At 35.0% G+C, this 15437-nt stretch overlaps 3 protein-coding genes across 4 annotated transcripts; 2 read left to right on the forward strand and 1 right to left on the reverse strand.

The window, feature by feature from the left end:
* The first annotated feature begins 620 nt into the window (after positions 1-620).
* LOC132189549 (ubiquitin C-terminal hydrolase 12-like) lies at positions 621-3977 on the forward strand. Its single transcript, XM_059604291.1, has 7 exons — positions 621-833; positions 1501-1589; positions 2309-2438; positions 2532-2701; positions 2878-3163; positions 3255-3427; positions 3567-3977. Exons 1-7 carry the CDS (start codon positions 826-828, stop codon positions 3728-3730), a joined length of 1020 nt encoding a protein of 339 aa, XP_059460274.1. The 5' UTR covers positions 621-825; the 3' UTR covers positions 3731-3977.
* Positions 3978-6636: 2659 nt separating this feature from the next.
* LOC132190318 (oleosin Cor a 13) lies at positions 6637-7419 on the forward strand. The gene has a single exon (XM_059605270.1). It carries the CDS (start codon positions 6736-6738, stop codon positions 7156-7158), a length of 423 nt encoding a protein of 140 aa, XP_059461253.1. The 5' UTR covers positions 6637-6735; the 3' UTR covers positions 7159-7419.
* Positions 7420-8587: 1168 nt separating this feature from the next.
* Positions 8588-15009, reverse strand: LOC132190515 (cyclic nucleotide-gated ion channel 2-like). Of its 2 annotated transcripts, XM_059605526.1 has the most exons (7): positions 14368-15009; positions 12005-12220; positions 11134-11414; positions 10923-11034; positions 10576-10812; positions 9335-9421; positions 8588-9233 (listed from the first exon to the last, which is right to left on the reverse strand). In XM_059605526.1, exons 1-7 carry the CDS (start codon positions 14929-14931, stop codon positions 8742-8744), a joined length of 1989 nt encoding a protein of 662 aa, XP_059461509.1. In that variant the 5' UTR covers positions 14932-15009; the 3' UTR covers positions 8588-8741. The 2 variants fall into 2 exon arrangements, with proteins under 2 accessions (XP_059461509.1, XP_059461510.1); XM_059605527.1 differs by lacking the exon at positions 12005-12220.
* Positions 15010-15437: the final 428 nt, after the last annotated feature.

Raw genomic sequence — 15437 nt, forward strand, 5'->3', positions numbered from 1 at the left:
AAAAAACAAAAGAAAAATCAATCAGTGTGTTTGTTATTGCGATTTCGTTAAAAATAATAATAATAAATTGCAAAAAATAAGTTGTCAGAGATTGTATTTTTACAAAATTGTGATTTAAAAACGTAAAAAATCTGCATTTTCAAATTTCAGGTAAAATGATGTTTTTTTTAAGAAAAAAAAAACACATATTTTTAAAACGTTAACTGTAATTTTAAAGATGAAATTCTAATTTTGTCAAACGCGTAACTAAATTTTCAAACTATTATTTTTAAATTGTAAGCCAAATAAACCCTAAATGACATGGTCACATGAGCCCTAATTATAAATTGGGATTTATTTGAGTTTGCGATTTAAAAATAACGATTTTAAAATGTATAATTTAAATATTTAATTTTTAAAAACGTAGTTAAAGATATGGCAAAAAAAATAAATTAACATTTAAAATTATAGTTTATCCTTTATAATTGTGCGTCTCTTTATCATTAATTTGAAAACCTAAAAAATTGCGTTAAAAATCACAATTTTTTAAAAACCAAATCCCATTTATTTTTTATAATTTAACTTAAAATCAAAAAATCACAATGCCAAACCCCTTCCTATTTTTACTTGAGCCAAACGCACTTCAAAAGCAAAAAAAATATCTCACTCTCACTTCGAAAGTAAAGCGAGCAACGCTGTGAGCCTGTGAGGCTTTGCCGGAAAAGGAAGGTGAAGATTGAGGCTTTCAGGATCGGGGATCTAACCGGAGGTGGCACTCTGAAGTCTGAATGAACCCCCAGACTTGGCGTCCGTACTGATTAGCTTCATCCAATTTCATCGCCGTTAATGCTGAGGTAAATTTCCTTCTTTTTTTTTTTTTTTTTCTTTTGCTTTTTTCGTGTTGTGTTTATGTACCATTCAGAAAACATAGGCGTCACAGGTCTTGAAAAAGTGATATATAACTTCTTGTATTTCTTTGACAAGTTAAAATAGAAAGCAAAAGTCGATAAATAAAAAATAATAATTCCAACGAAATTCGGCATATAATCCAAACTGTTTCTCTAATTCTCTACCCACCCCCATCTGAAATTCCTTTGATTCTTGGTTTAATTTCTCCTCTCCATTAATGCGAATCGTGTTGAAGTAAGGCCTCTAAAAGTGTTTGTCGAAGCGAGAATCAAAGGGGCTAGTAATTTTAGGGTGGTGATGTGATATACATCCCTAGAGAGCTATTAACTATTCTGTAATTTGTTTGGGATTGTAATTTCAAAGCAAACAATTTAAAAATAATAATTTTAAAACATGGGATTTTAAAAACATAATTAAGCGTTTAGTATAATCGCAGCTTACAAATTTTTTTACATCACGCTCATGCTTTTAGTATACGAAATCGCAATGCCAAACTCCCTTGGAAGAAGTCGTTTAGTAAAAAAAAAAAAAATTTAACGAAAGTGTCCATGCAGAAGGAAACGGCCATGGAGTACCCATGATATATTAAAACTCCTTTGTTAATGCATGCAGGGTTATAGCAGAAGCAGAAAGAAGAGTTCAAAAGAAAGACATGGAAGATAAAACTTGCTATCCTCTCCCTGCTGACAATGATGAAACTGGTATACTCTCTCTCTCTCTCTCTCTCTCTCTCTTCTTCGCTCTCTGATTTTTGGTGACTTTGTGTTATGTTATTTAGTATTAATTGTCAAAAAGTATCGAAATTAGTTCCATTTGCTCAATCTGCGTCAGATTCTGATGCTGCGACTTGGACACATTTGGAGTTGGCATTGGACTGAATCTGATCCACCAACAGATTTTCTTGCTTACATCTCAAACATGTATTTGAGTTAAAATTTAGTATTGTTGAAAAATGAACTTAAAAACCAGCTTGATGGAATACTTAGTGAAGTACTCCAAGCTGCAATTAATTCTGTCATATCTAATTTGAAGTTTTATTTATTTCATAGTATATTTTTGAAGAGGGTAACATTCAACTCTAGGCTAGCTATCAACAATCTACTCTAGGTCAATGTTGTACGGTAAATAGATGTAATAAATTATGGGATTGAATACGCTATCCTAATACTTTTGTCAAGACTCAAAACTATTTCAACTGTAATGAATTGAACCCAAAACTCCCCTCGGTAGAGGGGGAGAGCTACCAATTGGTTAAATAAATTAGCAAAAGGTTTGATATAACAGATTTGGAACTTTAAAAACCACTCTACTGTCCAACCCAATGACCTATGATTGAATATATAACTATTAACAAAAAAAGTATCACAATAATTAGCTTTATATTTATTGAATCTGGTTTTTTTCTTTATTTTGATCTCAGGAATCATACAATCAACTAGAGATCTCCCACCAGCTCATTATACATTTCAAGTCAAGAATTTCTCATTACTGTTAGGGATGGAGGAGGAAAAATGTCACTCTGGCCAGTTTGAAGTTGGCGGCTATCAATGGTGCATCTTCAGGACTCCCCTTCTCCTTACAGCTATTGGTTTCTTTTTCTTCTTTTAATAAAAAAATATGAGCATTTTTGTTTCCATCTTTAGGAGATTGGTACTCTACCCAAATGGGAAAAAAAATAGCAATGGGAACGGTCACATCTCGCTATATTTGGCAATAGCAGCTACCGATGACCTTCCACTTGGCTGGGAGGTTAATGCGAACATAAGATTCTTTGTGTTTGATCAAATCCGAGACAAGTACCTGAGTATTCAAGGTACCTTCACCCAAAATTTAGATTTTATAGTGTACTCTTTTAATGCGAGAATATTAGATTTGAGCTTAAGTTTAAAGCTTTGCTTGCCAATTTGGCCATCGGGATGTACCTCGATAATATGTTTATTGGAATTTGATATGTGACTTTACAATTGCTTGTAAACCTCAACAACTCAGATGCAAATGGGAGAGTAAGACGCTTCCATAACTTGAAGACTGAATGGGGAATCGCCCAATTGCTTTCCCATGATACTCTCAATGATTCATCAAATGGTTATCTTCTTGATGATACTTGTGCCTTTGGGGTGGAAGTTTTTGTTATTGAAGGTACTGGTAGAGGGGAAAGTTTGTCAATGATAAATCAACCTCAACATAATTATTTCACTTGGAGGATTGACAACTTTACCGACTTGAAAGATGAATTTTATATCTCTGAGCATTTCACCGTTGAAGGGCGAAGATGGTATGATTGGAGTTTTGCTCTTCTATATCAGTATCAAGTAGTTTACTTATCCTGTTAATTCACAACCTAAATCTTTATATTTTGGATATAGGAAGTTGAGGCTCGAGCTAGAAGAAAGTGAAAGTGAAACAGGACCAGACACATGCTTGTCTCTCTATCTCTGCTTAGGTGATTCAGAAACTCTTCCTTCCAACAGAAAATTGTATGCAAAATTCAAGCTGCGAATAAGGGACCAAATCCATAGCAATCACCTTGAAAAGACATGTATGCTCTCTTGATTTTCACAAAATATGCTGCAAACTTTCATTTCTTTTCTACCTAAACAGAAGAAAATTTTCCTAGAAATTTACACAAAAAACCAATCTAAAAAAATCTAATAATGTGACCAATTCTTACCTTACAGTTGAGTACTGGTTTTCTGATCCCCACGACTCTTATGGTGTCCAAGAGCTTTTGTTAATGAGAGATCTCCAAGATGTATCAAAGGGCTACTTGGTACGTGATGGTTTGCTCATTGAATGCAAAATTGATGTCATATCCATATTTAAGGATTTCTCCTCAAATTAACACTGTTTAAATTGGAGAAACATTGTCTTTGAAGTACTTGTGCTTGACAATATGTAGCATTCCTAACTTGATCGACTTTGTTAGTGTTCTGGCCTGTTTTAGCATCGTGCTAATGTTCAAAATAACGCTATGCCTGTTGGTGAACATTAAATTTTCTGCTATACCACTGAAGTGGCCAAGGAAATAGACCTATCTAATGGCTATGTATATAATGTTTTGTTGCCTTGAAAGTGAATTATTTCGTGGATATATATATTTTGTGTTGGAGAGGGGGGGTTTGTATAGCTCCGATGAGTTCCTAGAGCCTGAATATAATAGAAAGTGGTATTTTTATATTCCCCCAAGTACTCTCTCATTCACAAATCATGAGTGCTCTGGGATGTCTTCTGGACTAAGGGTGACAATTTGTGTTCTCGTGTTGAGTTTATGTCATGTTGATGCATGGGTATAAGACTATATAGGTTAACTTTAATTCGACTTGTTTAATTAAATAAGTCAAACACTTTAACTCACTAATTTCATGTTGGGTTCGTGGATTGTATTAAAAATTGTTAGTCCTATATTGTGTGTTGGGTCATGTTGAGTTATGGGTATAAGATTATATAGGTCAATCATAATTAGCCTATTTAATTAAACATGTTAGACATCTCAATTCTAATTTGTTAATTTCATATTAAATTCTTGTTGAATTCACCAGCCGTATAAAAAATTGTTTATAAGTGAGCTTTGTTGAGTGTTCCAAACGTACCCTTCTAAGAAGTTGGAGACCCATAGGCTGGTCATGAGCCTTATCTTTTATGAAGGGAAGACACTGCCTGCATCTAAGTGATTTTGTTGGTGGAGTTCGGCTGTTGTTTTCTGGGGCTTAGACTGTTTTACCCACCCACGTAAGTCTATTTAAACTAAGAATTATGAGTAATTTTAAATGGCTTACTTGTGTCCTACTAAAAATGATGTAACTATTAAAATTACTTTTGAATCAAAATTTAATAATGATCAATTACAAGTTCAATGGTGATTTTAATAACTACATCATTTTTAGTAGGACACAAATAGACCTAGTAGAGTTACTCAAGAATTATCATTTATTTTAAATTATTTAAAAATGGATAACTATTTCCTCTAATAAGTAGATGGAGTTAGAAGAAAATGTGAAAATGGGAGTGGCGGTGTGAGGAAAATAGGGGGAGATAGTTGCCAAAAAAAAATTAAAAAACTTTTTATTTTATTTTATTTTAAATGTGTAAATGATAACAATAATTTAAAAAATATATTTCATTTCTCTTTTAATAATATCTAATGACCAACTTAAGGATTTAATAATATTTGAGAGTTCCTTTAATTTGGAACTGAAAAATTCGTATTTACATGTAGTTGGTTTTTTTTTTTTAATGACAAGGAGTTTAATGTAAATCTCTGTATATGATTATTAGATAAGGTAAACTTTCTTTTAGATTTGGACACATAGGCAAAAATTTAGATTTAAACTTCTTAGGGTGCTAATTATTAGGAATTAATAGGGATGAATAAATAAATAATGCACAAAAGAGCAGCAACACAACAAAGGACACAACTTCTACGTAAATTTTGACGGTTCTTAAACAAGTGTTAGGATCCGATCTGGATTCTTAACAAATACGAGAGATCTTTCATAGATTCATTCTCTAAGAATAAACGCGGATTGTTCAAGATCTGTTTGGACATATGAGTTTTATAAAAACTCTTTTATATTTGTTTCTCAAGTTACTATAATCAAATTGTAGGGATCCCTCAGTCAAATATTTTTGGTGATTGTTTTAGCTTTGAAGTCCAAAATCTTTTTCCTTTGTTAATGAATTACACCTTATTTTTAAAGAATTATTTCACAAATTAAAAATCAAATATCAGAGCACTAATAGTAGAGCAATAGACTCCCTAAACCCCCCCTTTCCCTACATGTATGAAAAATCTCCAAAAAATCACAAACAGAAGATTCCCTTGCCTCACTAAACAAAGAAAAAATTAATTACAGTATTATCCAAAAGAGAAGAATACATTTTACCCCCTATCTATCCACCCATTTGCACTTTGACTTCCAATGTTTAAAAAGTGACACATGATCCCCCGAACTTCCAAATTGTTGCAATTCGACCATTTTGACTCTTTTTTTTTTCCAAAATGCCCTCATCCCAAGTTAAAAAAATAAAAAATAAAAAATTAAGGGGTGTTCGGTCTGAGGTGGCCGAAGCCACCCCTAGGCCCAACTGGGTGGCCGGCCACCCCTTAATTTTTAAATTTTTTAAAAAAATATTTTATTTTATTTTATTTTTTAAAACTTGGGATTGGAGTATTTTGCAAAAAAAAAAAAAAAAAAGTTAGAATGATTGAATTGCAATAATTTGAAAGTTTAGGGGGGTCAAGTGTCACTTTTTAAACATTGGAGGTCAAAGTGCAAATGAGTGGATAGTTCAAAGGTAATTTCCCCTATCCAAAAACTATGGAGCATTTTAACTGCCCTTATCCTTATTTTATCCAATCTTTTCTTCTTTTTTCTTAGCATTGATTTGAAATAATATTTAGATCGTATAAAGAAATGAAGAGGGAAGCTATTTTCAAGAAATATTTGAATAAAAATTTGGTTCTCTATTTGTATTTTGAAAAATCTAAGAAATATGTTGCTAATGCTTTATCGTCTTGATTACCATAAACTCTAGATTGTTTTTCTATAGTAATAAAATAATTATAATTAATTGTGTTTTCTTCTCTCATGAGTCTGATCTCTCTTCAACAGACTTAAATCAGACAAAAAGCAACGTGTCCCAAAACCAAGCCCCTTCGTCTACATGCAACCCCTGCATGAAAACTTCCTAACACGTGCCACCCCTTTTTCAACACGCACCACCCAGCCTCCTTCTATATAAAACCCCCACCTCTCACAGCTACGCTCACGGCCACACCAATATTATCATCAGCATCACACAATACGCTAAGTCCTGATCAACTCTCCGCCGTCCGATCTTCATAAAATGGCTGAGCACCCAAGGCAATTGCAGGACCCGGCCCACCAACCCCGGTCCCACCAAGTTGTCAAGGCGGCCACTGCTGCCACCGCCGGTGGGTCCCTCCTGGTCCTCTCCGGTTTGATCCTAGCCGGCACGGTCATTGCGTTGACCTTAGCCACCCCGCTGTTTGTGATATTCAGTCCCGTTCTCGTCCCTGCGGTCATCACAGTATCGCTTATTATCATGGGGTTCTTGGCCTCCGGCGGGTTCGGCGTGGCGGCGGTGACCGTTTTGTCGTGGATCTACAGGTACGTGACGGGGAGGCACCCGCCTGGAGCGGATCAACTTGACCACGCGCGCATGAAGCTGGCGAGTAAGGCTCGGGAGATGAAGGACAGGGCTGAGCAGTTTGGTCAGCAGCATGTCACCGGTTCTCAGGGCTCTTAAGCTACCTCGATCCACCGCCATGTGTCCGATCATCTGTGTTTCTTTGTGATGGAAGCTGTACGTACGGGTTCATGGGTTGTCTGTGCTTCGTTATTCTCTGTTAATGTTGTTTTTATGCTTTTATGGGGTATGTTATGGTCTTTGTAATGAATTGAACCCTATGCGGACTTAAATTTCTATTTTCGTTTTTTTTTTTTTTTCTTTTCTTTTCTTTTCTCAGTTTCCCTGCATGCATAATAATTGAGAAGCTTGATTTTCTTATATGTACTCGCAAATTTTCTAAGCCATTTTGAGTTTAGTACAAGACAGGTTACTTAAAACGGTGCATGGATCAACTTCTTGCTTTTTTTCTCATGGATGCTTATTAGAAATTGAATTATAATTAATGGATTAGGTGAAATTAGCTGGTTATGATTCATGATTTTAATTTATTTAATTAAATAAATTGAATTACAATCAATCTCTTTAGTTTTATTTTTATATTTTGACACAGAAACATTGAATTTTTACTCTTTTACTCCCTCCTCCATCTCAAGGAATGAGATGAGATAAATGGTCTCTAAAGAGAGAATAGGAGATATACAGGTTTATCAATTAGGAAAAAAAAAATAAGGTTAATTACTTTTTTTAATTTTTTCACCTATGTTTTAAATACTAGTTGCCATGGCCTCTGGAGGGTTTTAGGGTGATTTCGATCGGTCATTGGAAATGCTTTTGCCATCCCAAAGCCTTAGCCTTAGTAGTGGTTTGGCCGAAATCACCCCATAGCAGATAACTAATCAACCAAAAAATTATTGCTGGGATATTTTGAAAAACGTGAAACTCACGTTGACCTACACATATTAATTGTTGTTTGAAAATCCAACCATGCATCCAATAAAAGGGAACAAAAATAGGGCTCAAGAAAGTTCACAACCTAGCCCTCCGGTGAGAGGCTCATCCACAAAAAGGATTATGAGTTCTCTCTCTCTGCGTTGCCGAGTTGCAACAAGGGAACGGGGGTGTGTCGAAGAGAGAAAAGGGAGTGGGGTTTCGCGGGGAGAGAAGAACGAACTAATTAAGCTTAAATACCTTTTACTTTACATCATTACGCTTTTGAGAAAATCGAAAGAAATAAATAAGCTAAATACTTTTTTCTTTTTCTTTTTCTTTTCTTTCTTTTTTATAATTTAGGATTGGGGGGCAGAATTTTTTTCAGGATTGGGGGCATTTACCCCTTGACAGAATTTATTTCATAAATTTATCGGTCATATGTTGTCATGTTATTTAAAAGTATTTTCTAAATTATTAGATGCAACAAGATAAGAACAGTAAACACCGTTCTACCAGATTCGAGCAAAGCGCTTCCTTTAAGAATTTCCTATAGGAATCAGGTTATAGCTAAATTTGAGTTTGTCATGGACATGACCCAAAAAAAAATTGTCTGCACCTAAGAGAATTTGCCTTCAACACTTGGGCTTTGACTTTGGCGTCGTCTGCGGTATCATCTCCTTTATTGTTGTCGAATCCAAGTTCCATATAATTAAAAGTTCATAGAAAAGAATGGGTTCACTAATTAGTCAAAAAACTTGCTAAAATATGCTTTATTCAAGGTGATCATGAGGCCGAAACGACATGAACATTGCAGCATACTGTCTCAGCATATTCTCATCACCAGTTCCTCTATTTTGAACCAAAGGAACCAATGAACCCATAGTTCTCATCCGGTACCGCCGCCAAGCAAATTGTATAATGATGGCTCCCCATGTGCGCCAATTGGACGAGTAATATCTCATCGTCCGCTTAAGGCTATCACTGCCAAATCTATAACGGAAATTATCAGTAATATATCGGAGATGATATGCATCGAGCCCATACGCTTCAATGGACTCTACGCAAATAAACGTTGCAGGCGATGACGGAAGCCGATCTGTGCGTGGGCAGCGGAGGCACCATGACAGGAGCTCGTCGCCGAAAAACCCGCCAGGTTCGAGCGCGCTCGTGGCTATGAAGCCTTTGCTGAGGGCTTGGCTTCGTTTTACTCGTCCATGAACAATAAACACCATCCTCTGCACAGGATCTCCTTCTCTGAAAATCTGGCTCGTGGGAACACCATGAAGTTAAAAACAAATTGATTTCTAATATTCTGTGAGTCTATATATGAATATGATGGTGGTGTAATTGTAAAGTTTCACACCTTTTCTCCCTTGGAGTAGATAAGGGGTTCGACCATATCACAGATGTTGTCAAGAATGAGGTCGTCCAACATGTGGAATAGAGGAACCTAAGAAATAGAAAACACAATATTCAACATAAATCAAGAAGATATATATCAGTTTCAAAATGGGATGTGTAGAGTATATATAAGCCATAATTAATTGAGAAATGATAACCCCATTCTCCTAAAATCTTTTTTTTTTTTTTTTTTTTTTCAAATAAATTCAAATCTACCATTAATCGATTTGTAAGTTTACATATAGGCCTTACATATTCAATAATGAATATATATATATATATATATATATATATATATATATATATATAGTTGAGAGAATGAGGCATAACATTTCTCTAGCTAACTAATTATAGGAAAAATTCACTTCCCTTTCTAAATCATCAACGATTTTGTAATTACAACCTTGAATCATCATTTTTTGAAATGTTGGTATCCCGAATTTTAGCCTCTTTTAATTTTACCATATTGTTAGGGTTTAGGGTTAAATCAAACGGTAAACAAGTAAAATATACCTTATGTTCTTGTAAAATTTATAAAAATACAAATTTACTCTAATTAAAAAATTATTTAAAAAAAAAAAAAAAAAACACCTAAAATTTACCCCATTAGGCGAGGGAATTTTTAACCTTTTTTTTTAAAAAAAATAATTTTAAAAATACGGATATTTTAGACATTTTGCCATCCTTCGTTAGGAAAGAAAATCATAACGAAGGGGCTAAATTAAAAAATGACTAAAACTTAGAAATACCAGCATTGCAAAAATTGATAAATTGAGGTTATGATTAAAAATTGTTAATACTTCGGGGAATAAGTGAAATTTTCTCTCTACTGCTCATTGATCTTATTACCCTTTGATCCTAGTTGTTAACCAATATCAACTTATTTGTAAAACTAGCTATAAAGTGCACACATATAGTGTGTACTGTGTTGCTAGGTCATTTCTTATTTAACATGCCATCTATTATATAAAGGAAATGTTACACACTCTCGATGACTCTCATATATTAAAGTGCACACTTTCTAATATATCATTAAAAATCATCATTAAATCTAAAATTTAATAGTTTAATAGTGATTAATCCAAAATTTAATGCTAGTTTTTAATGCCAATTCATAAAGTGTGTATTTAAGAATGTGAGAGTGAGAGTATGTAGCATTTCTCTATATATATAACAATGGCAGATGGTTCTGTTGTTACGTACCTTCTTGACAAGATCTATGCAAAGATAACGCTTAATATCCCTACGGAGGCCATGGGGCAAATCTCTGATAAGTTCCATCTCATCTTGTCCTCCCATGGCTGCCCATCTTTGGCTCTCAAAATGGCGAACTCTCCGTTTCAAATGAGATGGCAGCTGCCTTCGTTTCATCCACCACTCTATGTCTCGGTATCTCAGCTGCATACTTTTCTTCGTTCCCAGGACCGTATGCAAAAATATCTTCATCATCATTACAACCAGTGAAAATTCCCTTATCGTTAGCAAAATTAATTTCATTATTTAATTTATATTTTAAAAAGACACAATAACACTTCTCTTATGAGAAATACCTGGATATTGCCAACCAAAGTAACGAAGAGTGCCAAGCCCCCCAGCGTGATGCATATACAAAACGCCAACTCCAACGAGTTACTTGTAGGCTCAAGTACGTTCCCGAAAGTACTGTAAACATGATAATTAATTAAGCATGATATAAACAAATAAATACCAAATTAATATATTTTGCGCAAAATATATTAATTTGAATCTTTGGTTGATTACCTAAGGTTCAAAAATCCCCAGTATATTGGATAAAGGATTCCAACGGCTAGAGAGTTGCTAGAAACTACTTCAAGTGCCGGCGTATATATCCCATATTTGAAAGGTCCATCAGCGGCCAAGCACAGTGACTTTATTGCTGTCAAGTTAGCACCACCAGATGGATTGCAGCTACCCTCCGAGCAAAATAAAGAGAGATTACACTTGTTTCTTTTATCGCACTGTTGCTGGAGACATGATACTAGCCGTTGTATAGAAAGGGCATACCACCATCCACCTGCAACCTGTAGATACCATATTGATAAATTAAATTACAATCAGAAATTATAGCTAGCAATTTTTGACACGATTGACAAACTTTAGTAGATTAGAATTTTGTCTAATCAGGTTCGAGTCAATCCTAATTAACCAATACTTTAATTAACGGGTTGATCTTGGGTCAACTTGATTGCTTGACACATGGGTAACCAGCATTACCCATATAATTTATATTAGAATTTTTTTACAATTAAAAAACAAATTTTTGCCTCTAAAATTCTTATAAATTAACTTCAAAAAAAAAAAAAAAGTTAATATATGGGCCGAAATAGGGCAAACAGGTCATGCATATATGTTTTGGTTAACCTAAACACGACCTGTTTATTAAACGGGTTAACAAGTTGTGTCATATTACCCGCTAATTTAAATGGGTCATGTCAAGATTAAGGGGTTTGATCTGTTTAACTAAATAGATTGGATTGACCCATGTCAAATTGACCCGTGAGTTGACCTGATACGCCAACACAAATTGCCAGCGGCCTTTATCAAAAATTGGAGTAAAATAATGTATGTAACCTTAATTAATATAAATTTGGCGATAACTTGGCCGGCTTACATGAGAAGCAACATAGAAGGCAAAGAGGCTAAGGCTGAAACGGGACCAAACACCGCCAAAGATATAACCAGTGACCTTTTGCAGTTTTTTCAACAAGTAAACCGTATGGTAGAGCTTGGGAATGAACTGCAACAAGTAGGTTACTAGCAGTATCGTCATTATCAGCTTAACCCGTTCTTCTTTCAGCAATTTTGGAACAACCAGCCATGTTACCACCTGCCAAATTAAGGAGAAATTAATCTGAACCAAATTAAAATGGAATCGGTGCTCTTTTGTGTGAATTAACTCACTAATTAAAGCCATTAATGAAACAATAATTGAGGAAGATTAATAGCTTCCAAACCGGAAACAGATTTGGACTGGAGAGTATCCAGTTAAAAGCTAAGATTTCTTTTCAAAAATCTTAAAGCCACAAATGGGACACTTGTCCCACTACTAAAATAATAATAAATATTATTTATAATTTTAAAAATAAAATAATAATAATAATAATAATAAAAGAGGTGGCTAGCCCATCCCATTTTTGACCTACAGGATGGCCGGCCACCCCTGGAGTGGAAGCCACCCCAGGCCGGCCGGTCTGGGGTGGCCGAAATCACCCCATGGCTCTTGAGGGTGGTTCAGCCACACCGAAAGGCCAAAAAAAAAAAAAAAATTGATCTAGGGTGGCTGGCCATCCCCATGGCCCTTGGGGGTGGCCGAACCACCCCCAAGGGCCAAAAAAAAAAGTGGCCGGCCACCCCAAGTGCAAACCCATAATTTTTTTAATTTTTGTTGGCCCTTGGGGGTGGTTCATAGGGCAAAAATGGGGTGGCAGATTTTTTTATTATTTTGTTTTTTAATTTTTTTTTTTAACTATAAATAATATTTTATTATTATTTTAGTAGTGGGACAGGTGTCTCATTTGAGACTTTGGAATTTCTAGAAGGAAATCTTAGTCTTTAACGAGATACTCTTCACTCCATTTAGGACTGGAGAGGATCTGTTTCCTTCCAAACCCTCTTGAAGTTTGACATCAACAAGCTGCCTATTTTTTCCATCATTGATCAATTTTCTTAAAAGTATGACAAGATTTATTCTCAAGTCCTAGCCTAAGGACTGTTTTTATTTATTTATTTATTTATTTATTTTTGAGCAGGCAAAAAATAAATACTTACAATTAATTATTAAGACAAAAACATTAATGTAGGTTTCATTGCAAAGGAATGAGGATCCTCTCCATTTCATTGCGAAGATGGTTTGCACTTAAATTAATCCTGGAAGCTCTAACAGTAAGTATTAGAGAATTAATTGCATGAATAAATTTTGAATAATTTATGCCTGAAACAACAGATCATAATGGTCACTAACTTTAAATGGCTACTTAATTTCATAGAAGTTACTTCCAATATCTAGTTATAGCTTTCGACCATTCTTTTGTTTCATGCTTTTCATTTTTTTTTCCCTCGACTTTACCCAAAGAATCCAAGTTTTGAAACTCTTTCTGCATTTTATTTTTGTAACTTTGTTTTTTTATTTATCTTCTTCATTCTTTTGAGGGAGGTTATCTTGTAGTTTTTTTTTTTAATTGAGTTGGGAAATTGAACCGTTACAAGAAAAGATCCTTCCTATTCTAATTAATCCAAAAGAAAGAGAAATGAAGATCCTTAAAAAAATACTTTATCTTATAGTTTACTGGTTTCATTATGTGAGTCGTTTCTTGTATGCATTATATATATAACACTGACAAAAAGTAACACGAGACAAAGCACAAAGAATATTTTGTTTATTTGTTGCATGTTTACTGTCCCAATAAATAAATTACTATTTATTCTAAAAATTTAAACTAATTATAAGAAAAAAAAATTATATATCTTTGATCCTAAAAATTTAATTAATATTTTAACAATAACATATTTGTAACAGTTGGAGTGTGTTAACTACATTTAGATGAAAATAGCTTGAAAAAAAAAGTGAGACGATATTAAATCTAGTTTTTCCCCTTAAAAAAAGAATGTTAATTAAAGAAGTACAAAAATTAGGAATATGGGCCCTGTTTGCCAATGGCCCTAGGCTAGTACTGTACCAGGGCCGGCCTCAATCCCAAAAAAAAATAAAAAATTCACCTCAAAATTAATCTCAACATCTCTACCTTTTATACTACATCAATCATTTTTTTATTATTATTATTCAAATAAAAAATCACTACAAAACAAATTTTTTATTTTTTTTTATATAAAATATATTTTTTTACTTTTTCCCACAAAATATTTTCACTAAAACTAATCAAACACATATACCCAAAAAAAAAAAAAAAAAAAAAAAAAGAAGCTACAGTACCAGCTCTGTACAGTCCCAGCCCAGGGCATGAAGACAAGTCTTACCTGGGGGACCGGAATTATAACGAAAGCATCCAACCAGAACGCCTTAAGGGATTGCAGGTTGTGAGCAGCAATCGCACGTGCATCCCACACGAGCTTTCCACACCCAACAACCAATGACTCGCTCGACACGTACGCCAACCTGAACTGAAGCAACAAGTGGCACAGATGCACCAAGTCCACACACGTGCGAACAACGGTGAGGATAGTCGCCAAAGCAACATTGACATAGAAACACGGAGCCCCGCTCCCACACAACGAGATCACGTTGTAGAAGAGAGGATCAACGGCCAAAGCCATGCCACGTGCCAGCAAGACCGCGCGGTTCCACCTCTTCACATACCTGCTGCGCGGGTCTAAAACGAGGCGGAATGGGCCGCAGGACCGCCGCGGGACCGGGACGAGTGTGGTTTTGCCGGACATGAAGTGTGGTCGGTCACAGCGGGTGGAATGGAAAACCGGTACACCCACCTGCTTGCAAGCGTAGCATTCGGTGAAGTTGGCAATAGGGTACTCATCGTCATCGCTGCTGCTACTCTTCTCAGGCTTACTTGAGAGGGAGGACATTGTTGGAAGTGAATTCGGTGATGAAACATGAAGAAAGAGAGAGATAGATGGAGAGGTTTTGGAGGGATTATAATGGAGGACTCAGGATTGTCTGTCAAATAGGCACGTAGCGCATGGATGAGTGTTATGGTTGTGAGAAACAGTGAAATAGTGTTACGTGGGAGGTGGTCGAAGGTGGTTTAAGTTTGGTGGGGTTTCGGGTTTCTATCCCAGTGAGCCTGGGTCCACGTCGGTCCAAACATTAACTTGCCTACCATGTCAGTAAATTTGTTTTTTTCTTTTCGTTCAATTCCTTCTTCTTGGATTTATATGTGCTGTTATATCCATATATATTTGAGCTAGGATTTGTCTTGCAAAAGAAAGCTTAGACTTCTGTATTACAAATAGAAGCTTCTTTCTTTTGATTTACACGTACAATATATACACCAAATGTACATTAAAGGAAAAAATTAGAATAAAGGGTACTTAAGTTAAGGATTTAAAAATTGAATAGACACCAATTCTTT

The sequence above is a fragment of the Corylus avellana genome, chromosome ca8 (assembly GCF_901000735.1).
Source record: "Corylus avellana chromosome ca8, CavTom2PMs-1.0".
In the NCBI taxonomy this organism is placed as follows: Eukaryota; Viridiplantae; Streptophyta; class Magnoliopsida; order Fagales; family Betulaceae; genus Corylus; species Corylus avellana.

Coding starts and splice junctions, on each gene's coding strand:
- LOC132189549 (XM_059604291.1), top strand. Junction 2,702..2,877: donor CAAGTACCTGAGTATTCAAG/GTACCTTCACCC, acceptor TCAACAACTCAG/ATGCAAATGGGAGAGTAAGA. Junction 3,428..3,566: donor CAATCACCTTGAAAAGACAT/GTATGCTCTCTT, acceptor CTTACCTTACAG/TTGAGTACTGGTTTTCTGAT.
- LOC132190318 (XM_059605270.1), top strand. CDS start 6,736: ATGGCTGAGCACCCAAGGCAATTGCAGGACCCGGCCCACCAACCCCGG.
- LOC132190515 (XM_059605526.1), bottom strand. CDS start 14,931: ATGTCCTCCCTCTCAAGTAAGCCTGAGAAGAGTAGCAGCAGCGATGAC. Junction 12,221..14,367: donor TTATAATTCCGGTCCCCCAG/GTAAGACTTGTC, acceptor TTAATTTGGCAG/GTGGTAACATGGCTGGTTGT. Junction 9,234..9,334: donor TCTACTCCAAGGGAGAAAAG/GTGTGAAACTTT, acceptor CCCACGAGCCAG/ATTTTCAGAGAAGGAGATCC.